The following is a 26,041-nucleotide window of genomic DNA, read 5'->3' on the forward strand; positions in this document are numbered from 1 at the left end:
GACACAGAATTTGGAACAAATAACCAAATCTCCTAAACAATTTCAATGAAATAGTTAAAGAGACAGAAACAATTTCAATGAAATAGTTAAAGAGACAGACGATATCAAAAAGACACTAGAAGAACATGAAGAATTTGAAAGAACATAGAAAAATAGAAGTTCTTACTAAACTAAAGATGAAATTAGAAACATACTAGAGACACACAACAGCAGATTTGGAGAGGCAGAAGGAAGAATCAGTGAAATAGAGGACAGAACAACCCAATTTAAATGCACAAAAGAACAAGTGGAGAAAAAAACTGGAAAAATTTGAATGGAATTTCAGGGAAATGACTGACAGCACTAGGTACAAAAAATATAAGAATTATACCTTCCCAGAAAAAAGAAGAGTAAAAGGGACAGGAAAAAGTATTTGAGGAGATAATTATGGAAAATTTCTCAATCCCTATCAAAGACATAAATATGCAAATCAGAGAATGCCAGCATACTCCAAATAGAATAAATCTGAATTGACCCAGTCCAAGACACACACTAACCAAACTGTCGAATGTCAAAGGGAATGCAAGAATCCTGATTGCACTAAGAGAAAAGTCGTTCACCACATGTGAGGGAAGCCACAAAAGGGTAAGCACTGACTTTGCATCAGGCACCACGGAGGCAAGAAGGCAGTGGTACAATAAAGTCAAAATTAAGAAAGAGAAAAACTGCCAACCAAGAATTCTTTATTCAGCAAAGCTGTCCTTCAAAGGTGAGGGAGATTTAAAAAATATTCGATAAAGCAAAAGCTGAGGTAGTTTGTTAACAAGAGACCTGCCCTGCAAGAAATACTAGGAGTTTTGTTGGCTGAAAGCAATAAGAACGGGAGAAAGAGGCTTAGAGGAGAGTATTGAAGTGATGACTATCAGTATGGGGAGCTAAAGGGATAAAAAAAGAGAGAAAAACGCTAAAGCTGAGAATAAAAGCCAAAGGATAAAATGTTTGAAGTAAGATAGTTTTACCGTAATAATAGTGGTTGGTAATGTATTAAAATCCCCAATCAAAAGACACAGGTTGGTAGAATGGATTAGAAATATATGATCCGGGTGGATCACTTGGCTCAGCAGGCAGAGTTCTCACCTGCCATGCCAGAGACCGGGATTTGATTCCCGGTGCCTGCTCATGTTAAAAAAAAAAAGAAAAATAAATAAATATATAAATATATAAATATATATATATATATATATATATATACATATACACACACACACATATATGATCCATCTACAAGCTGTTTACAAGAAACACATTTTAGACAAATGGGTTGAAAGTGAACAGATGGAAGCATTTTTTCATGCAAGCACACCCCCACCCTGAAAAAAAAGCTCTGGTAGCTATTCTAATATCAGAAAAAATAGACTTTGAATGCAAAAATTTTATGAGAAAATAAAGACACTATGTAGTAATAAAAGACATAATTCACCAAGAAGAAATAACAAACATAATCATTTATGTACCGAACAAAGGTGCTCCACAGTACATGAGGCAAACATAGGCAAAACTGAAGGTAGTAAGAGACATCTCTACAATATTAATGGAAGACGTCAACAGACAACTCTCTTCGATAGATAGAACATCTAGATAAAGGACCAATATAGAAATAGATAAAAATAATATGATAAATGAATTAGAACTAATAGACATATATAGAGATGATAGATAGATAGATAGATAGATAGATAGATAGATAGATAGATAGATAGATATAGATCATTGCACCCCTAAACAAAAAGCTATACATATTTTCAAGTGTCCATGGAATAGTCTGCAGGGTAGACCATATACTGGGACAGAAAATAGGTCTTAATAAATTTTCGAAGATTGGAATTATACAAAGTATTTTCTCTGATCATAATGGTATGAAGCTGGAAATCAATAACCACAAGAGAACTGCAATTTTACATATTTATGGAGGCTAAACCACACACTAACAATCAGTGTGTCAAAGAAAAAATTGCAAGAGGAATTGGTAAATTTCTCAAGACAAATGAAAATGACAACACAGCATATCAAAATTTATGGGATACAGTGAAAGTGATGCCGAGAGGAAAATTTATAGTCTAAATGCCTACATTAAAAAGGAAGGAAGGGGTACACAGGTGGTTCAATGGTAGAATGCTCACCTTCCATGTGGGAGACCCAGGTTTGATTTCTAGACCATAAGCCCCCCCCCAAAAAATACAAAAGCACAAAAAAGAAGGAAGATCTAAAATCAAAGACCTAGCTGAACACCTGAAGAACTAGAGAAAGAGCGGCAAATAAATCCCAAAACAAGCAGAAGGAAAGAAATAAAAAAGATTAAAGTAGAAATGAATGAAATGGAAAAGAAAAAAAACAATAGGGAATCAATAAATTAAAACATGATTCTTTGAGGATATCAATAAGATTGACAAACCCTTAGCTAGACTGATAAAGAGAGAAAATGCAAATAAAATCAGAGAGGTGAGGGGGGTCATTACCACAGAGATCAAAGAAATTAAACAAAGATAATGAAAGGATACAATGAACAGCTGTATGCCAGCAAACAATACAACTTAGATGAAATGAGCAATTACTTATAAACACACAAACAACCTATACAGGCTTAAGAAGAAATAGAAGATCTCACAACACACCTATCCAAGTAACGAGATTAAATCAGTCATCAAATACCTCTTTACAAAGAAAAGCTCAGGATCTTTTGGTGACTTCAGAGGGGGATTTTACCAAAAATTCCAAGAAGAATTCTAACCATTATAACCATTTCTGCTCAAATTCTTCCAAAAAATTTAAGAGGGAAGACGACCTAATTCATTCTATGAAGCCAATACCAAAGCCTGATACAAGAAGACTACAGACCAATCTCCCTAACAAATATGGATGCAGAAATTCTCAAAAAAAAAAAAAAAATACTTGCAAATCTAATCCAATGGCACATTAAAAACTCAGGGGGTGCAAGGGTACTTCAGTGATACATGCAGGAAACCTGGCCCATGCACTTCCCAAACAAACAAATGAAAAACAAAACAAAACAAAAATTTAACAAACGTACTGCAATAAGGGGATACTCAATGGGAAAAAAAATGAAATGTGACCCCTGCATACAGCATACAAAGAAAAAAAGAATTATACACTACAATCAAGGCAGGTTTTATTCCAGGTATGCAACAGTGGTTCAACACAAGAAATCAGATAATGTAATAAAATACACTAACAAATCAAAAGGGAAAAACCATATGATCACCTTGATTGATGCAGAAAAAGCATTTAACAAAATTCAGTATCTTTTCTTGATAAAAGGTAGGAATACAAGGAAACTTCCTCAACATAATAAAGAACACATATGAAAATATGACAGCTAACATTGTACTCATTCATGAGAGACTGAAAGCCTTCCTTCTAAGACCAGAAATGATAAAAGGATACTCAATGTCACCACTGTTATTCAACATTGTGCTAGAAGTTCTATAGAGCAATTAAGCAGGAAAAATAAATAAAAGGCACCCAAATTGGAAAGGAAGAGGTAATATTCTCATTATGTACAGATTACATGATCTTAAATTTGGAACATCCTGAAAAAACTATGACAAAGCTACTTGAGCTAATAAATGAATTCAGTAAAGTGTCAGGATACAAGATTGACACTCCAAAATCAGTAGTGTTTCTCTACACTAGTAATGAGCTATCTAAGGATGTAATTAAGAAAAAAATAATCCATTCACAACAGCACTGAAAGGAATCAGGATACAGGAATAAACTTAACCAAGGATGTAAAGGACCTGTACACCAAAACTACAAAACATTCACAAAAAGTCCAAGACCTAAAAAAAGTCCAAAGACATTCTGTATTCATGGATAAGAAAGCTAAATGTTGTAAGATGTGAATTCACTTCAAATTGATTTACAGATTCAACCCAACACCAATAAAAATTCCACAACATACATTGTGGAATTAGAAAAGCTAGTTATCAAGTTTATTCGGAAGGTGGCAGGCCCTCGAATAATCAAAGACATGTTGAAAAGGAATGAAATGGGAGGAAAGCTATAGTGGTCAAAACAGCAAAAACAGCATAGTACTGCCATACAGATGCATTTATTGATCAGGGAAATAAAATTGAGAGTTCAGAAATATAGACCCTCAGATCTAAGGTCAATTGGTTTGTGACAATTCCCCCAAATCCATTGTACTGGGACCGAATAATCTCCTCAAAACATGATTTTGGGAGAACTGGATATCCATAGCCAAAGGAATGGAAGAGGCCCCCTATCTCACATCTTATACAAAAATTAACTCACAGTGGATCAAAGACCTAAATAGGAGAGCTAGGACAATAAAACTCCTAGAAGTAAGTATAGGGAAACATCTTTAAGACCTAGTGGTAGGAGGTAGCTTCTTAAACCTTACACCCAAAGCACAAGCAACAAAAGAAAAAGTAGATAAACTGGACTTCCTCAGGATTGAATGTTCCTGTGCTTCAAATGACTTTGTCAAAAGGGTGAAAAAGCACCCAAATTAATGGGAGAAAATATTTGGTATCCACAGATCTGATAAGGGTTTGATATCCAGAATGCAACTTAGAAATAAAAAAGACAAATGACCAAATTTTAAAATGGGCAAAAGACATGAATAGACATTTCTCTCTAAAGAGAAAATATAAATGGTTAAAAGGAAAAGATGCTCATCTTCACTGGCATTAGGGAAATTCAATTCAAAACCACAATGAGATATCCTTTTACATCCATTGGAATGGCCACAATTAACCAAATAGGAAACTATCGGTGTTGGAGAAATAGCACTTATTTCTGCTGCTGGTGGGAATGTAAAGTGGTACAGCCACTGTAGAAGATTGTTGAGTGGTTCCTCAGCAAACTAAATATTGAGTTGCCCTATGACCTGGCAATTCCACTACTTGGTATATACACAGAAGATATGAAAGCAGGGACATGAACAGACATTTGCACACCGATGTTCATAGAGACATAATTCACAATTGCCAAAAGATGTAAACAACCCAACTGTCCATCAACCAATGTATATACAAAATGTGGCATATACATATGATGGACTGTTACTCAGCGGTAAGGAGGATTGAAGTCTTGAAGCATGCAACAATGTGGATGACTTAAAGACATAATGCTAAGTGAAATAATTCAGACACAAAAGGACAAATATTTTATAATTTCACTAATATGAACTAGCTACAATATGTAAATTTATAGTCATAAAACGTAAACTACAGGTAACCAAGAGATAGAACAAAGCTAGAGAATGGGGAGCTGTGGCCTAACCTGTACAGAATTTTTGATGAAGTTGAACTTAAATGTTTAGAAATGGATAGAGATGACAGTAGCTCATTATTGGAATTATAAGTAATAGTGCTGATTTTGAAAGAGGTTGTTTAGAGTCATGAATGTCACCAGAAGGAAAGCTGGAGGTGTAAGTATGGAAATGTATAACACAGTGAACCTTGTGGTGGGTCATATTTATGATTAACACTACAAACATAAACTAACTAGTCAAATGTATGACGCTTGTACAAAGAGTTAGTAACAGGGTGGCATATGGGAATAAAAGTACCTGATGTAAATTATGGACTATAGTTAACAGCAATATCTTAATATTGTTCCATCAACAGTAAGAAATGTACCACACCAATTTAGGAGTCAAGCAACAGGAGGGATGAGGGTATGAGTTGTTTGGGGTTTTCACTTTTCTTTTGTTTTGTTTTTTTTGCACCTGTTCATTATTTTTTCTTTTTGGAATAATGAAGACGTTCTAAAATTTAATGTAATGATGACTACACAACCAAGTAGTGATATCTGTATATAGATATTAATTATTATACCTTAGATAGTTTATATAGTATGTGAACATACCTCAATAAACTTGCAGTTAAAAAAAGCTATATTAAAAAATGAATGAGGGTGGGCCACGGTGGCTCAGTGGCAGAGTTCTTGCCTGCCATGCCAGAGACTGGGAGCCTGCCCATATCAAAAAAAAAAAAAAAGAATGAGGTTCCGAAATATGTGACAACATAGATGAATCTGAAGACAGCATGTTGAGTGAAATAAGCTAGCCGCAAAAGGACAAATATTTTATGATCTCACTGACATGAAATAATTAGAAGAAGCTAACTCATGGTCAGCATCTAGAACACAGGTTACCACAGGCCAGAGTGGGGGTAGGGAATGAAGATTTGAAGCTTAATCGATACAGAGCTTTTGTGTGGAGTGATAGAAAAGGTTTGGGAATGAATGGTGGCGATGGTAGCACTACACTGTGAATTGTAAACAACAGTGAATTATATATTTGAAAGTGGTTAAAAGGAGAAATTTAGGTCTTAAATATGTTGCTAGAAAAATTTTTTTTTAATCCATAGGACTATACAACACAAAAAGGGAACCCTAATATAAACTAAGGGCTATAGTTAAAAGTGCAACTATAATAATTATATTTCATGAATTGTAACAAAGCTGTCACATGAATGCAAAGTGCTAATTATAGGAAAACTGTGTGTGAGGGAAGTATAAGGGAACTCTATTTTTCTGTATGGGTTTTCAATGAACCTACTACTTTTCTAATAACAAAAAATAAATAAAATAATACACTGCTATTTTAAAGCACTAATTTTAGAAGTGGCTACATAACTATCAATAACTAATACATATAGTTATAATTTTAAATGATGGCTGAAATGAGTTACAATAATTTTTCCTCAATAATATCTACTTTTGTTTTGATCAAGATTTTGTGTCTATGACTTCCTTTATACTCTTAGTCCCCTATTACTCTGGTGAATTGAGAACTGATTGTAAACGAAAATGATTTTCTGACTCCCTGTCAATTCCACATAGAATATATCCTTTCCTATCTTTTAAACACAGGACTCCAAAGTGGAGCAGTTTGCACAAAAAGGGTATACAAGATGATCTATTGATGATAAAATGTTTCAAATTCTGTTTATTTTGGTCTAATCCATTTGTGAATTTATATTTTATGTTTTATAATCTATTTCATATAAAAATTGACATTGAGTTTATATGTTCATAAACTATTTACTGATTAATTTCTTGATCATAACATTTTAGAAACTACATCTCCGTATGATATGTTAGCAGAAACTGGTTTCTATAAGCCTCAATTTAAAAAAATGTTAATTGTTACATTAATATGAGTCTATGTCAATAAGTGATATTTTAAGTACTGAAAAACTTTTCATCTATGTATTGGATTCTCATCATAAATGCTGCCATATTTAGGATTTAGTCTTTGGTGAGTTGTAATTTCTCTGACTTTCAGTGTTTTCAGTTGTAAAAGGCAATAATAATCATGCCTCTGCCCATGACAAAGCTCAGAGGAAACACCACACATAGAATGTTTTATAAACTAAAAAGCTCATACAGATATAAATACTGAACATTCCAGGATTACACAACAAGAGTAAATCTTACATATTTCTTAGAATGAGGATATATTTGAGAAAAAACTGCCTCATTCTTAGCAAAATATGTGGAAATGACAAAATTCCACCTCATGAAATCTGGGCTAAGAAGAAGGCATTATTGTCACTTGGAAGACCACGCCGAGAGGGGGTGGTGTTTGGGTTTAGCCCTGTACATTTGGATTTGATGTCAGCAGGAGGAAGTGCACTGAAGAAAGACTAGTGGGTGGAGACATCGGTATGAAGAGAGACTTGGGAATGAGAAAAGGTAAAGTGATCTTATTCATTGTACAGTCTGACTTGAATGAAGGATATGTGAAGAAAAATAAGAGAAGGCACGGCTCATGCCGCAGGTTGAGTTGAATTAATTGGAGACGTTTCAATATTTGCTGAAGGAAATTGAATTTGAATGTTTGATTAGGCAGTCTGAACTTCATAGGAAATGGGATCTGTGAAGGTCTTGACACAGAGTAATGACAAAACCAACTGTGCTTTATGAGGAGTTGTCTGCTTAGGAGTCTGTGTCAATAAGCTACGTCTCGGAAAGGATGTAGAGGATGTCTCAAAATGGGAAGAACACTTAGGAGGCACTACAAAAGACTTGGGGGCAGGTAATGGGGGATTAACTTGACTAATAAAACTGGAACTAGAAAAGAATGAACAAATACATTTTGAAACCAGTATACAGCCCAAAGGTTTAAAATATTTAGATTGTGACATCCTATTTATGGGTTTCTGATACCCAATAATACAATCGAATTACCCAATGAAATACATAATATATAATTACACAATAAAATAGTATCAGTGGCCATGTTGAACATGCTATTCCCCAAACAAAAAACACTAAAGTTATACCTGCCTAGGTCAAATGCATCTAAGCAAACTGTACCAGTTAGCTTCAAAAATGAGGGCCAGCTCTGGGTCTTCAATGTACATCATGATTTTTTAAAAGAGTAAAAAAAATGTCGATTTGGAACCAAATGACATATTATGATTTGTGGCATATTTCTCAGGGACTGGAGCCTAGCCATGCTTAAAATTTTTTAATCCTTCTCTCCCTCTCTACATTTACTCTCTGCCCTCCGTACCTGTAACCCCCCTCTCTGTTCCCCCCCTTCCCCCTCTTGTTGTAAACCGCCCATTTCCGTAGCTCACCACTAAACCGCAAGCCTTCCTGTTATTCTCTTCACTCCTCTATACCTAACCTAAGCCCTCAACCTAGCAACTGCCTCCTGCCTTGTGTGATTGGCTGTCCCTTCCTGACGTGTGCGCCCAAGACTCCACCCCTCCCCGAGAGTACTTAAGCCCCACGCTTACCCCGCTCTGGGTCGTCCGAGCCCCGGGGTCTTCGAACCCCAGACGTCTCACTCCTCGGGTTCCCGGGTGGCCCATCCCGGAGTGTAACAATAAAAGCCTAAAACCCGAATCTGGCCTCAGTGAAGACTTCTCGCGACCGCCGGCTGAGGAAAGCGCCGGCTCCAGCTTACCCAGGTTAATTCCCGCGAGCTCGCCCCAAACCCACCCAGTGTACCGGTCGCACGGCCCGGCTGAAGCTATCAGCGACAATGATTAAAACATTTCTACCTTAACAAAGTGTAATAATATCAGTAAAATTGCCAGAAAGTGTTTGGTAATATTGGATTACTCCTCAGTGCTATTGGGGGTTGAATTTTAAGGTCATTCATTGATTCATTCATTCCAAGAAATTATTAAGGGCTTACTATGTGCCAGGCGCTGTTTTAAGCATGATTGATTAAGTCATATATACAAGATTCTTGCCTACATTAAGCTTATATTCCAATAAGTATAGAGCGAAATGGACAAATATACAAATATTCAGACAAGTTAATTCCAGATTATGACAAGTGCATAGAAGAGTGAAAAAGGGTGATGAGAATGAATGAGACCATTTGTAGGATATGGTGCTGCCTACCTAGGTTACCTCCTTAGGGAAGTGCATTCGATGGAGGCAACTGGTCTGAGATGTGTACAATGGAAAGAGTAAGCCATTTAAAGATTTGCAGAAAAGTGTTTCAGGCAGAGTGAACAGCAAATGCAAAGGCCCTGGGCAGGGAAATGTCTTGATATTTCTGGGAGTATAAGAAAGAAGCATGGCTCTAGCGTAGTGAGCAAAGAATTTAGTACAAGTTGAGAAGGAAGAAGTAGACAGAGCCAGATCATCTAGAGCTTTGCTAGCCATGCTAAGAAGTATGACTTTAATTCCAAGTGTAGTGGGAAACCTTGGGAAAATTTTAAGTAGGGGACAAGAAATTCTATCAACCTCCCCATGTTAGCTTCACATTGAGGCATAGCTATTTATGGAAACCCTTAGAATAAAAACATTGCCTGGTGCTATCACCTTCCTGGAAACCATGGCCCCTCTTTCAGGGACATCCAGTTGAAAAGAGTTTCCCCTATTCCTTCCATGAAAGTCCTACATTTTGTACAGAATGTTACTGAACACACCAATCATTTCCTCCCGATGCTGAAAAGGCAGATTTTTTTTTCTATGTTGTTATCTGTCCTAAAGAAAAGGATTTCATTTAGGTTTTAAGAATAGATGACTTTGGAGAAAGGTTTGATAATCATATAGCCATGTTATCAGTAGGTATCACATCAAAACAGTGTTTTCAGCATTTCTAAATTGGACCACCTCTACCAGAAATTATAAAGATGTCACTTGGCTTAAATATATAGTCTAGTGTTCCATTCTTAAAGGTACCCTTATGCTAACAATAAATCTGAACAAGACTGTAGGCAAAGTGTGGGTTGTAATGTACTCAATATTCATCACACTCTGACCCAAAGGAATATCCATTATGTGCTTCTGGGATCCTTGAGAAAAGCAGCTTTATTATACCTGCCAATTTTCATGGATTTGCTTTGTGATACACAGTTTTCTTTGAAGAAATCTTGGTCACAGTGAATATTTCCATTCTTGTGGTTTTCTCAGGTTGATCATTTGCTCTGGCTGTCGATTCAATAAAGGCTATGTTTTGAAATAGAGTAAAATAAAAGCAATGATAAACACTTTCCCAGCTGTCCTCTGAATAAAACACAGGAAAGATCTCTTATCAGATTTTGGCAACTTAGAAGGAATTAGATTTCCCCCAAGATTCGCTTTCAGTTTATCGCATTTGTAAAATGGTAATCTATGCAAAAATGCTGATATAACTAAATGTTTGTTTTCATTGCTATTACTACTGAAAACATTTTCATCCAAGTTTTAAGAAACAATTACTTTGGAAGAAGTTTTGATAACATAATCACACTTATCATTAGACATTGCATGAAAATGGTGGCAGGAAAGACTTCTTACAATTTCTAGTTTCAATTTATTCCTCAAGAGTAATTCATATAATGGGAGAAACTAGTTCCATACGCCCTGATAACATAATACAATATAGTTAGAGTATCTAAAAGAAGTCCTTAATGAAATTCTGCCAATAAATGAAACTGACACCATGTTCTCTTGTTTAGGAATTATTTGTCACCTGCCTGGTGACACCAGGTCTCATACTACATAGCCAGTACTTCTTCGAGACTGACCAAATAGGCATGCAGTCCATAATTTTATTGTATTGTGTGCCCTATAGTATTCAGCATAAGGCAAAGCAAGCAAACACAAATGGCATACAAATAAACCACTTACATTAATGAACCAAGTAGATTTTGAAAAAGAAACTGACATTTAAATGATAACTATGTTAAAATAACAAACTTAAAATAGGATCTATTAGGCAGAAATTCTTAAGATGAAGTACAGACTAAGTGTCACGGAAATAAAATATCTTATGATAAAATAGTGATGTTTGCTATCACTTAGTATGTTCCGTTCTGCAAGATCAGACATTGACCTTCATGGACACCATTCTTAGGGATTGACAGGCTTCTATTTGTCCCTGGGCTTAACTTGTCCTTCTTCTAAGCTTGCTTATCTCATAACAGGTGTAGCACTTGCTTCAGCACTTGATTTATGGCATGTATCTTATTAACCCAGTGTTTATTTAATGTTACAAAACTTATCAAACTTAAAAAAACTTGAAATTGCATTTTGAGATCTAACAAAGATTTCTCAAATTTTTCATAAAAATAGTAACGAAAGACATATGGTATAGTCTGACTCTTTTTCTATCACTAGAAAATTTAACAATTAATTAAATGAATAAACCTTGGGTTCTCACAAATGTGACATTTTTAGCATAGACAAAATCTGATCCTACATGGTTTTTCAGTTTCTGCTTTACATCCATTACAGTTTTGTCCCAGCCACATTACCTGTTTAATACATATTTAAGAATAGAAGTTTCTTTGTGAAAACTACCTGTGCAGTGTATACAAAGACCAAAACAATGGCTTGCAGTTATTACAAGTTTTCCTCTATTCATCAAATTGGCTCCTCAAACTATACCATTGGCCTATATGCTTCTCCCCACCCAAAGACATGCAGATGGGTTAGTAACTTGTAACTAAAAACCAACTTTTTGAGTCTATTAAACCTCACAATTCTTTTTTTTTTTCTCCCCAGAAAAACTGTGCTTTTACTCAATCTCTTACTTGTTCTGTTCTTCATTCCTAGCAACGAATAGGCTTTTATCCCAAATGGCCCAAGTTTTCTCATCTAACCTCACTTCTGCAGTAATTTACATCTAAAACAAACTTTTTCAACTGTGTTAGTCAAGATATTTCAGTCACAAGGGACAGAATCCACGTGAAATGAACTAAAGGGGGAAAAGCACACATATTGATGAAAAGTCCAAAGACAGAGTAGAGAAACTGTGTCTTTCTTCCCTTGGACCTTCCTGATTCTGCGCTGGTTTTATTTTCAGGCAGACTCTCCCTCACAATGACCCCTGATACTTTCTCACACCAACTAGACCAGCAAAAAGAGACTGCTTCTTTGTACTTTATTTTTGCAAAAGCCAAGAGATTAGCCCAGATAAAGTATTTCCTGAACCAATCAGATGGAGAGAGGAGATGGAATATGATGATTCATCCACTCTGGATATGTGAAGTGGTACCACCCCCAAACAAATCACAAAGACTGAAAGCAAAAGAGTGGCTCCCCAATAAAAACTAGATGCTCTCGTCAGAAGAAAAAATGGAATGAGGCTGGAGAAAAGAGAACATGTCCTCTCCCGATATCTCCATATTATATCCTCTTTGCTATGTTACTCAAATAGCAATCTGTACATTCTCTACTGTAAACATTGGTTTATTTGCTGGTTTCCCTTTTTGTACTGTGAGACTGGAGACAGCAGGGATCACCAGCCCTCTTACTGTTGAGGATCAAGGACTAGTTCAGTGCCTGCTACATTGAAGGCAGTGAAACTTATCTGTTGAATTGAATGGAAATGCTTTCTTTCATTCATTTGATAGTTAGAGGCCATCTGTTAGGTGAAGGAGAAACAGTAGAGGACAAAGTGGACTGAAATTCCTGCTCCAATGGAGCTTACATTCAAATAGGGGATGATTTGAAACTTAAATGTTACTAGAATTCCATCTTTAAACTCTTAGGCCCATATTACACAACCTATAAGGACAGGGTGTAAAGATGGACTGGAATAATTGTCCCCCAAAACAAATGGTATGACTAAATTTATTTTACCTTGTGTTAACAGAAATAGGTACAACACATTGAATTCAATGCACTCATTCATTTAACAAATATTTATGGAATCTCTACTAAATGCCAGGAAGTTATAGACCTTGATCTCCTGGAGCTTAAAATTCAGTGAGAGAGAAACATACTGTGTTAGTTTCCTATAGCTTCTGTAATAGATTACCACAAACGTGGTGGTTTCAATAACACACATTTCTCATCAGCCTGAAAGGAAGTGGTCAGTAGGGCCATGCTCCCCTGATAGCTAAAGAAAGATTCGTTTTCTTGAATTCTTCCGCTTCTAGCTACATCCCTTACATCACTTTGCTTGCGTTCTCTTCCCTCATCTTGAAGACCAGCAGTGTAGCATCTTTAAATCTCTCTGCTCAATCTTCACATCGCCTTCTGCTCCGCACCAAATCTCTTTTATTTCCCTCTTATAAAGATGCATGTGATGGCAGTTATCAGAACAATCTCCCATTTCAACACCATTAATTGAACCACATCTGCAAAACCCATTTTGTCGTATAAGGCGACAGTCACAGGTTTCAGGGGTTAAGACCTGGATCTTTTTGGGAGGTATTATTTAGCCTACTATACATATTAATGAAATAATTAAATGATGTGTAATTAGCAATAGTATTTTTAATTAAATGGGTTTTGGTCTTCTACTATTTAAAAAATACTAAAGTTGAACATTAAAGCTTTAAAATACTCAAAACTTCAAAACTGTCCTAGATCAAAGATGAATAAATGCCTGCGTGGGTCAGGATTCGCAGTAAAGTTTCTTGAGGCATGTCTATAGCAAAGGTGCTAGAAGAGGTTGTAAAATTAAGTTTAAAAAAATGTAGGAGAGAAACACACACAGTTTTGATAGGTAATCAAATGGTATTTAAGATAGTGTTTAATATTTAGATTTAAGAAATTCGTATCTATATCTATAGATTTTTTCCTATCTTGCTTTAATAATTGGTCTATGAAACATACTGTACAGACAGGCTTTGCGATGATTACTTAGATTTTTTTTAAATGTGCCTATGAATAAGCTAATTAAGATATACAAAAGTGGTTGAGATTTTCACATGTTAATTGTAAAAATATTTGTATCTTCATATTTTCCTGAAATCAGGAAAACGTTTAGTAACATAGGTCACTACTACAGCAATGCAGATATTTCTAATAACTTTCTACTTGATATTTTGAGAACATTCACAGTTTTGACAGCAAATCAAATGGTATTTAAGGTAGTGTTCAACATTTAGAATTGAGGAAATTTGCTACCTGAATTTGTAGATTTTTTCCTTGTTGCCTTAATCTTGAATTGGTTTATGAAATTTACGAGCAAATACAGGTTTTACAATGATTGTATAGATACTTTATTTAAATATGCCTATGATTAAGGTAGCTAAGATATCCATCGTTGGTGGTTCTAAGTGTATGGTTTATTTTCTGAAATGAAAATTAGAAGAAAATATAGAAGAGATTAGTAACAAAATTTTAAGTTATATTTAGAGTTTGGGATGTCATAAGACGTCAGCATTTTGAAAGAATTGTAAAAATGAAAATACGTGCATCTTTTACCATGTAATTATGAAAGATTTGTTAGCTTTTAATAGTGAACAAAAGTAAGTTTGGGGAAGCAAAGAAAATATTATATGTATGTGTGCAAACAGCACTTTATCATCAGACAATCTAATTTTCTATACTAACATAATCTCTGCAAATAGACACAGCATGAAGTTTCTAACAAAAACAGATTTAAAGCAATGTTCTCTTGAGTATATCATCAGCATGCTTGCCTCTAAGTTGATGCTTATCTCAGATTATCTTATTTAAATAGGTATGGCTTTTAAAAAAATGGATCCAATCTGTTCTTTCACAATAAAATTGTGCACCAAGGATATATGATTAGTCTTCCTGTTAGAATAAAGCAAAAGGACATTTTGGAGTACATACAGTATGGATAAACAAAAATTCATGGAAGAACTGCTGGTGGATTTCTCAAATTTGATATGTGTTCTGAAAATAATAATTCATTTTAATTTAACACAAATGGTCTCTTAGAGATACTGTGCTGATTCAATATACATATTTAAAGGGCAAAATGTTAACATTGAATTTTGACAGGAAGCTGAAACTTGAAGTTAGGAATAAAATTCCTATTCACATGTTTAATTTTAGGCACCCTGATAATTCTGTTCTGTCTTTTCTTTATTTATTATTAAAAATAAAAGACACTAATATTTAAACCTGAATCTTTGCTACAGAGAGAAGTGACGCATATTGAAACAATATAATTACTTTGAATAAATATGACTATAACACTTCTAGCCATTAGATTCTCTGGTGGTTAAAAGAAAAGAAAGCCTCTACTTATATGGGTTTCTGATTCTTCTGGATGACTTCTGCATAGTTTAGCATTCTCATAGCTTTTTGGTTTAGTATTTCTTTCCATCTCTCAGGATTGCTATTAAATACATGTCTCTTACAATTATTCTTTCCCTGGCTTCAAAATTATTTTGTTTGTTCCTGTGTTTCTTTCAAAATATTATAAATTTGTTGTAACTATATGAAATTTCATAAGTACCCATCATCACAGATTTAGTGGGAAACAGTGAGGATGCTGTTGGATGATGGCTGTGTGACTATCAGATGACCTGGTCCAGGGCCAAGCTTTGGGACAGCTCACATAGCTAAGCGTGACAAGTAAGAGTACACCCTCTCTTTATCTTAACAGATCCTAACAGAACATAGTTGGCTATTTACAAGAATGGCCACAATTATTTTTTTACGGTCTCTGCGCTCCTTTACAGTGAAACTTTGCAACTCTTTCAATTAATAGGCAATTATGTTTCCATACCCTATGAATCTGGACTGGCCATTGTCAATAGACAAAACAATGCAACAGTAATGACTTGTGTCAATTTTTTTTTTTTTTCATCAAGTCCTGCATGATTTGGATCTCGCTGGGAAGTTTGAACATTTACCACTTGGACCACAGCTTAGATAGCCCAGTTGTTTCCGCTGATAACATCCTAGAATAACCAGCTCCTAGATGACCCAAGGGCTCATTGCAGATGCTCCCAGATGACCCAGCAGCTGACCACAAATGGCTTTGCACCGAGGCAAAGTCAAAAGAACAGCCCAGCTTAGCCTACCCTAAATGGCCAATCCTGATTTATGAACAAAATACATGGTTATTTGTTATTTTAATCCACTCAGATTTGTGATGGTTTGTTATACAGCAAAAGCTAACTGATATGCAGACATCAATAGATATAGGTTGAATGAAAGAATGTACTCTAGCTTCTTTTTAAAAAATTCTTGAAATAGAAAGAAAAAAATATATAAGGTGATTTTTAGTCCTGATTTAATATTCTCTGTCACTTTTTTCTTCTATTTCAATATAACTTTTTCACCATCTCAGACCTAAATTTGAGTGAAAATATTGACTTCAATTTCAATTCTTTCAAGTCTTCATTATAAAGGAAGTAAAGAACTCTTCTTCTTTGTTTATTACTGGTGAAAGTCAATCACATTGCTTCACTATATAAATTCCATATTTTAACATTTATAACAGATAATAATTATAGTTTCTACTCAAAGATAGCAATTGATGTATTTTTAAGGATTAAACTTTCCATATTAGCCACTGGGATTACCTTCAAAACCTTGTTTATCATTTAGACATTCAAATAACATGTATTATGCACTTTGAAAATGGTTTCACCTCTAGAAAGACACACTATGCCAATAAATTTATCAATCAAACTTCATAATAATAGAACACTTTACCTGCACAAGGGCTTATGAGTGGCAGCAGAATTACTAGTTTCCATAGCAACCTCATCTCCACTTTTCAAGGTCAAAAATTTCTCTCATACAATCAGCAAGAAAAAGGTGTCTATCTTCCAGTCAGTGTCTCAAGAGTCTGAAAGAAACAGAATTTTTATGAAATGACAAATGTACAAACATGAATATTTTCAATGCATATGAATTGTTACATATTGATTCAATTTAATATTAAAATATTACTATTCCAAATATAACAGTTTAAATGTCCACCTTACATATGCATATGTGTGTGTGTGTGTGTTTTGCAAAGTTTCTACAATTTCAGTTCATATTTTGGACTAATATCATAATTCCAATATACATGCCATTTTCTATAAATTTGCTATACATGCTATTGGGTGAGAATACAAGTCAATTGACTGTATTCCATGTAGATTAAAATTTTCTTTAGTTTAATTTTAAGTGCAGCTGTTTTTGAAATGTTTAAGAGAATTAAGAACATATTGAATCAACTCTGAAAAATCTGTTGTTGGCTTTTATTTTGCATTAGTCGTCATTAGGAATGGGATTAACTATTGCTCTATCTTTTATATATTTGTGGATTTTATACATCTAATGGATTTTCTAAGTGTTTTCTCAATATTATTCAGAATTTATTTATTAGGAAGCATTATCTTTCTTAATGCCACCAGAATTAAAATTAATATTTTGCTACAAATTCTGCAAGAAATCAATTTCTAGCAGCGTTATCTTTCAGATGTGAGACATGTTTCTCCTACGGGGCTACATAATAATTTTCTCTAATTTATTTTGACATTTAAGCTATCCAATGATAAATGAAATAAAGATGAAGTATAATTTGGCCTTTACTCCTAAAGAGAAATCTAATAAGAAACTCATAAAAACTTGTAAGTTCAAAAAGGCATAGAATACGTTTGGAATAAACACACCTCAGTTACTTTTGACAAATTTAATACATATCAAATGATAAGATCCTTGGAAACATTTAAGTTAGCATAAATATATTTCCTTACAATCTCAAACACTTTTTAGAATATGTTGGCTATAAGTTTGAAACTAGTAAATAACAAAATTTTGATCATTACTACATTGATACGCTTTTAAATAAAAAAAAACTTTTCTTTTTTTCTGTCACTAGTTACTCAACTTGAACCCAAAACTCTGATATATTCAATTTTGTTTGTTGTTGTTTTAATAAATCTTAAGTTAAATGTTTTCAAAATATAACCAAGGACTAAAAATAGAGGAAAAATATATATCGTTTAAGTCTATGTGCTATAATATGTCAATAATATCCTTTCAGAATTTTGCTTATATCTTTTTAATGCAATTTTATTGAGATATATTATATATTCACAACCTCTAGTCATCCAAAGTGCAGACTCAGTGGTTCACATCGCATAGCTGTGCATACATCATCACAATCAGTTTTTTCATTAGTCCAGAAAAAAAATCAAAATATAAACATCCAGAATATCCCATACCCCCTTGTCCTCCCCTATTACTTATTTATTTATTTGTCTTTTGCTTTATTACTCACTCAGATTACTCATCTGTCCATACCCTGGATGAAGGGAGCGTTAGTGTCAAGGTTTTGACTATTATACAGTCGCATCTTAAAAGCTCTATAGTTAATCATCTTCAAGAATTAAGGCTGTTGGATTACATTTTAACAGTTCCAGATGTATTCCCCTTTAACCACTCCAATACATCAGAAACTAAAAAGGGATATCTACAGAATACATAAGAATAATCTCCAGAATGACCTCTTGACTCTATTTGAAATCTACTAGCCACTGAAACTTTATTTTGTTCCATTTCTTTTTCTCGTTTTGGTCAAGAAGCTTTCTCACTCCCATGATGCCAGGACCAGGCTCATCACAGGGTGTCAAGTCCCACATTGCCATGACTTACTCCCCTGGGAGTCATATTGCACATAGCAGGGAGAAAATTTGAGTTCAGCTGCAGAGTTGGCTTAGAGAGAGAGAGAGAGAGAGAGAGAGAGAGAGTCCCTCGTATCTTACATCATCTTTCTATTTTCACAGATGCTAAGCCTTAAACTCTTTACATTTAAATAATAGCCTATCCTATCCTTCCATTTGTTTAGTACTTATTCAGCAAGTATTTATTTCTATCCAGTCTTGGGGATTTAGACGTTAACAGTGAACCTAAAATCCTTCATTTTACCCTTGAGGTCTTGTCTAATGAGAGAGACAGACATTTAGCAAAACAGCAAATCTAAATTTACACACTTACATTCCGACATGTTTATTGGTAGATAGATATGCGTGATAACTATGGTACATCTTGGAAGGAAACTCTTGAGATCTATGGGATCTATAAGGTGTGACTCCGATAGCATTTTTCAGCCTTACCTTGAAAGATGAGCAGGTTTTAGTAGGCCAAAATGCGTTCACATGGGATGGGAAAGTATAGCTGCAGTGAATTAGGGAAGGCAAGCAAGAAAGATGAGAATAATAGTCCTAGCAAAGGAGCGAGGTCCTGAGGCAGGACTAAGTTTGCCTTTTCAAAGATCTGAAAAAGGGCTCATTTGGATGGTCAGAGGGGCAGTGTCATGAGATTAGATTAGAGAAAGAGAAAGGGGTTCAAATAGACAAGGCATATACACCATGTTATAACCAAGTTAGGATTTCAGGAATGATTATGATTACAGAATTATTATATAGATGTTCCATTTTACTTTCTGGTATATTAGATTAGACAAAGGGAAATACCTGAAATCTCTGAACTGTAATCCAGCTGCCTTGATCTTTTATAGTGATTGTTCAGCCTTTCTCCATGTCCTTCTGATTTTAAAAACCTTGTGACTAATCTTCACTTGTACCCATTTATCCAGTTTTTCGACTTTAGAGTCTTGAGATCACTGAAGACAGCCCATAATGTCTATCAATGATGGTTCTCGTGTCAGCCCAGAGCTAACTCCCCCCAAATACAAAGTTATCTTGATAAAGAAAACTGAATCTAACCAACATGGGCCTGCCTAACATGCGTAGTAGTGTTGATTTTAACCTACAAGATACTTATGCCTCATTATAATACTAAAAATCACACACATCATCATATTAAGGCTGCCAGTACAATCTGTGACTACGCATGGAATCAATCTGCGTATGCTAAATATTAAGTTATCTCTAATTGCATTATCTGGGGCCACTGTGCTCCTTATTCGAAACCCTGCCCATCTTTTGATACTATGAAACTATTAGAATTACTGAAGTTCAGCGAGACAGATTTTTGGGCTCGTAGGCCATATGATCTCCTACTTTGCACCTAGTAATAAACTTTCTCTCTGTTTGGAATTCCAGTGTCTCAGGAATTGGTCATTTGAGTGCATTGGGCAAAAAAATGCACTGCCTTTGTCCGGTAGCAAGGTTAATGAATGTGGATTTGTACTTTTGAATTATAATTGCAGGATTTTAAGCAGGACACAATAAAGTTTTAATTTTCATTTCACAAATATAAGCACTATGGCTACTGTGGAAGATGGAAGGGATGAAGTAAAAATAGGAATTACACAGAATACGACCTTTGTAGTCCAGGAAAGGAATGATGATGGTTATGGCTTGAGTTGTGACACTGAAGATAAAGAATTATATCTCTGAATAGTCTTCCTGCCTCAAGCCTCTTGTTATTTTTATCCCCTGGCATACTACAAAACCCCTTCTTAAAACAAAAATTTATCCAATTATGCCAGTATTCTAAAATCTTTAATTGCCTAAGCATCCAAATTCCTTGGAATGATATTCAATATTGTATACAATGAATTCCTAACATTCTTTTTCCAACATAGTACTTAATTAATATTTCTAGTCATGCATACATAGTCCCCCTGTCCACTTTGAACATATACCACACATTATCTCCCTATACATGTTATTTGATTTTTATAGAATTCCCTCTTAGAGTCTGCATCCTCCTTAAAACAGGTAAAGATAGTAGTGCCACATGTCCCTATTTTCCCTGGGCTATTAGTTTCCCCAGTTGTCTTGGCAGAATTAATATTCCCTGTTCCCCTACAATACCCATGTACAAGACAAATCGTATGGTTAAATTATATAAAGACATTCATTATTTTTGCCTGCTCAGCAATTTTGCTCCTTTCTTGTGATTAAAACCTGTGACTTTTTGGGGGGAAACTACCTACATGCCTTCCATTCCATATAGTTGGAATGGAACTGCCTACCTCCAGCTGTAGGGATCAGCATGGAACCAGGGCTTTCTCAATCAGTAATCCATTCCCTTGGCTATGGGGATGTTCCCTAAGCCAAACCAATGATTGTTGATCCCAGGGCCATTTAGCTGTAATCATTTTCTTGAAAGAACCCCTGCAACTAGGTCTCTGGGTTCAGTTCCCAGTTTTGTTGATAGAAGCACTGCATTAATCTTTGTAACCCCCCCTTTGATTAAGTCCCTTAGTTCCCAAAAGAGGTAAAACACTATAGCGTTCTCTTTAACCTCTCCTACCTGTGCTGATCTTTCTGACACAGGCAAGTTCAGTCAAACTGAATAAACAGACTTCCAGGTTAATGATCAAAGGTTCCCTGACCAAATGTTGACCCCTATACATTTTAGCAAACCCAAAACAGAAACTAGGTTGCCCTCCTTAAAATTTTCATTACAGCCCCTAAACTTTTAATTGCACTCCCTAACTTTTCTAATTTCCTGAAGAATCCATAATTGTTATCTCCCTGATTCTCCTTATTTCTCCCCAGTGCTCTTTGATCCAAATAATGCACATAAACCTAGTTATTGCAGTATGTTGGGGAGGCAGGTTGAGACCCTGAAGTCCCCTGTTTCCGCTGGCTAATAAAACACTTCCCTTTTGTGACCAGACTGGTGTGAGGAGCCATTTGTCCCGGGGCAAGGACCCAACACCAACAGGGTCTGCTTCACTCACAGAGAGCCTGTCCATCCAGCCACTTGATAATTCCCAGACTTATGACCCAATAAAATACAATGCTGTCTAAGCTAGTTTATGTTGTATTTTTCTGTCTTGCAACCAAAATTATATGACTAACGCATTCATTCTTCATCCAGAATTTATATAAAGCTTTTCTTAAGCTTTATATAAATATATAAATATATATTATATAATATATATAATATATATAATTTATATAAATATAAATATACTTTATATAAGTATAGCAAGTTGACCTTTTGTACACACCTTGAGGCTTGTAACTTATCAAAGGCTCCATTGTATTACCAGAATTTTCATACCTTATCTTGAAGGTAAACACCATGCATAAGACCAGCTGATCATACTTGGGGAGGCATCTAATGCAGAGCTCCTATCTGTTCATTAAGTTTATGCTTGGTTTGGATTTGACAGCTGAATAATTTAGCATTAAGAAGAAAAAGTCTAAATTGGGAATCTAGAGACTTTGCTTCTAGTGTTGTTTCTTTCTCTTAAGGAGTTAGGTAGTGCTGGGTGATTCACTTACAATCACATTGATTGTCAGTTTCCTCCTATAGAAACTGAAGGGTTTGACCTACAGATTAACATTAAATTTCTTTCAGCTCTAATATTCTAAGATTGTGTGAATCAATCCAGTGCATAATTTCATGCCAAATATTGCCCTTTACCATCTGATTGCTTATCAATGTACTGTAATGAGGGCAGAGCCCAGAAGATATTTTATTTGGCACTGCTTTATAAAGATAGCTTAAATTGCTAATATTTATTCATTGGTTGCCATTTGTAAAAGTTTAAGTTGCCTGAGGAAGAGTCTACTCTGGCTCAATGAGGACAACTCCAATAAGAAAATTCTGGTTACTTCCTTGCAGAATGGAGTAGAAATATTCAGCAGATGAGATTTACTGCTGGTCACTGACATGCAAAATAGCCGCAGGAATTGTTTCCAGAATCCTGCAGACTGCTTGAGGCAAATGGGCTGATAAAGAAGGCCAACATACCTCAAATAAAAGAATTCTCAGAAGTTCTAAAAAAGTTTAAAAAATGTATCACTAGCAATTTGTTTTGAATTAAGATTTTTATGGGCCATGAAATCTTTTAAACATTATTTTAGCCCAGAAAAGAGGGTATCTTGGTTCATGACTCAGCTGCTAAGTTTATTGTTCTATTATTATGTGCAAATGGCCCCCCTCTAGTCTATGCATGTTTACTTTTCCTCTCACAGATTGTCTGAATGTAAAAATAACACTTTCAAAAGCTTCAATAAAGAGTATGCATAGACTCACAATCCCTTTCCTGCAATTCTAAAATACAAAAAAAAAAAAATCTCAGAAAGTAGAAATAACCCTGAAAGATTGGTAGCAAAATTCATTTGGCAGCAAAACGTGGTTTGAATTAATGTGAGGCAGTTTAGTCCTTTTTACCAAATTACTATGAATATGTATATATTTTGAGGCAGAACAGAAATGTTGGTTAATTATGGGTTGCTGCTTACTGAGAATGTTGATTAAGTAATGCACCACATTACTTTTCTAAGGTTGAAAATAGGGATCAGCAAACTACAGCCTTCTGATCAAATCTGGCCCTCCATCTGTGTTTTTTTTTTTTTTTTGCATGGGCAGGCTGCGGGAATTGAACGCGGGTCTCCAGCATGGCAGGTGAGAATTCTGCCACTGAGCCACTGCTGCCCTCCCCTCCATCTATTTTTGTAAAAAAAAGCTTTACAGGAATCCAAACACACCTATCCTTTTATTTATTGTCTTACATCTGTTTTCCTGCCACAAGAGCAGAGGTGACTAGCTGCACCAGAGACTATGTGGCTCACAAAGCTAAAATTATTTATTAGCCTCTTCTTTACAGTTTTGAACTCTTAGAAGTTCTTTGGCAGACCCCTGGTCTAATACTTTCTAAATGTTAAAATAGTTTTGGCTGTGAGGATTTCAGGTAGAGACCTGTGGAACTAGCTGTATTCCTCCAGCCACACCTATGCATATTCAGCAAGTATACCATATGCTATACCATATAACAGAAAATAAAATTACTGTAGTCTGAAGTAGCTTCAGACTGTGAGTGTCCTCCCTCAATAAGCCCTCTCTTTCCCATCTGTGGTTGCTCTGTATCTACCCCAGAATGCAGGCAAGAAAAGAATTCAGAGCCTTTTGCTGTGACTGTGAGGTGGCCCACAATGCTAAAGTATTCAATCCAGACCATACTAATACTGTCTTCCATTGGCTCAGAATAATCGCTTTTGTAAAAATGGAAAGCTGTCACCTCACTTTAATCCCTGGACATAAGCCCATTAGTCAGTCTATGAATGTGATATAATGGCTGCTCTAATGGCCAGTAAACCAGGAATGACTGGGAAGTCAGGCAGCAGAGAATTCTGGGAGGTTACTGCCAAGTAAAACTCTGGTATGTCTAGCAGGCATGGGCAAAAATGGGAGTTACCAAAAATAGAGAGATTGTACTTCTGTTCTTTAACTTTCATTCACAAAGGAGATTTCCAACTTCTCTTTGCAGCTAGGGACATTTTCTTGTAAGCAAAGGCAGGGTGGATGTGCATGCATAGAGAAAGATTCTAGTTGGTACTCAACAGCCCTTAACAACCACATTTATAAGTTACAGAGAAGGTCTAAGAGGACCTACCAGGTCATCTTGTGTGACAGTGGAAAATATAAGAAGTTGTTCTTGTCCAACTCTCCAAATGTGGAGCTATGTAATTCCTTTAAATAAATCTATGTGACCCCCACTTGTGCAATGAAGAACCCGTATTCTGTTCATTAATAAATACTGTTTCTGGAGGTCCTTATGTCAGTGCCACTTGCAATTTTCTTTATCCCTGTATTAGTCAAGGTTCTCTAGAGAAACAGAACCAACAGGAGAGATCTGTAAATATCAGATTTATAAAGGGGTCTCATACCACCGTAGAAATGGAAAAGCCCAAAATCTGTATGGCAAGCTGTGAAGCTGGCAGCTCTGAAGCAGGGCCTAGACAAACTCCAAAGGAGAGGCTTCCTGGCAGAAGAAGCAGTGAAAAAGTTTCTCTTCTTCCTTAAAAGTATTCAACTGATTGGGTTATCTCATTGGTGGGAGACATAACTTAGTTGATCTCAGATGTAATCAGCCACAGAGGCAATCAACCGACTGATGACTTCATATACCAGCTATATTAGTTTGAAAGCTGCAGCAAATGCAATATATTAAAATATCAGAAATGGAATGGTTTTTAAAAAGAGGAATTTAATAAGTTACAAGTTTATAGTGCTATGAAAGTGAAAGTGTCCAAATTAAGGCACTGGCAAGAGGTTACTTCTCTCAAGAAAGGCAGATGGGTCAATAACCCTGCCGTCAGCTGCGAAGTCACGTGACTGGCATCTGTTGGTCCCTTGTTCCTGAGCTCCATTGCTTTAAGCTTCTGTTTCTGTGGGGGTTCTTATTTTGCTTCTCCAGGGCTGGCTTTCATCTCTTGGCTTCCCTTGGCTCTCTCCAGTTTCTTCTGACTTGCTTAACATCCAATGGCGATGTCTGCTGGGCTCCAAACATCTTCAAAAATCCATGTCTTTGTCCTCCACATGTCCACATTTGTGTCAACCCTGCTGTGAAGTCTCTGTTGGCTCTGAGGTTTCTATCATTTCTGATTCTCTCCAAAATATTTGTTCTTTTAAGGATTCCAGTAAATTAGAATCCACCTAGAATGAGCGGAGTCACATCTCCATCCAATCAAAAGATCACACCCACAATTGGGTGTTTTATATCCACAGAGGTAGTTTAAGCAAAGTTTCTGCAATACAGTATTGGATTAGGATTAAAAGAAACTGGCTGCTCCCACAAGATTGGATTAGGATTACAGCATGGCTTTTCTAAGGTACATAATACTTTCAAACCAGCTGTATTAGCTAGGGTTCTCTAAAGAAACAAGATTGGGAGGAGATATCTGTAGATAAAAATGTATAAAAGTGTCTCACGTAACCATGGAAATGTAGAGTCCAAGGTCTGTAGGGCAGGCACAAGCTGGTAACTCCAGGGATGATCTGCACTGAACTCTCGGGAGAGGCTGGCTGCACAATGGTGGGAATGTAAGGGCCCAAGGTCCATAAGACAGACTGTGAGGCCGGTGACTTCGATGAAGGGTCTGGATGAACTCCACAGGAGAGGCTCGCCCGCTGAAGCAGGAAGAGTGACGGCCTCTTCTAAATCCTCCTTAATAGCTTTCTGGTGATTAAA

General features: G+C 35.7%; 1 protein-coding gene across 3 annotated transcripts in view; it reads right to left on the bottom strand.

The window, feature by feature from the left end:
• The window catches only part of CNTN6 (contactin 6), a 386,131-nt gene that overhangs the window by 299,887 nt on the left and 60,203 nt on the right, over positions 1-26,041 (bottom strand). For all 3 annotated transcript variants that reach the window (XM_077128663.1, XM_077128662.1, XM_077128664.1), the window contains one exon: positions 16,858-16,993. In XM_077128663.1, the coding sequence (XP_076984778.1) occupies positions 16,858-16,912 (55 nt within the window). In that variant the 5' untranslated portion in view covers positions 16,913-16,993. The remainder of the gene's footprint in view (positions 1-16,857; positions 16,994-26,041) is intronic.

The sequence above is a fragment of the Tamandua tetradactyla genome, chromosome 15 (assembly GCF_023851605.1).
Source record: "Tamandua tetradactyla isolate mTamTet1 chromosome 15, mTamTet1.pri, whole genome shotgun sequence".
NCBI classification, from domain to species: domain Eukaryota; kingdom Metazoa; phylum Chordata; class Mammalia; order Pilosa; family Myrmecophagidae; genus Tamandua; species Tamandua tetradactyla.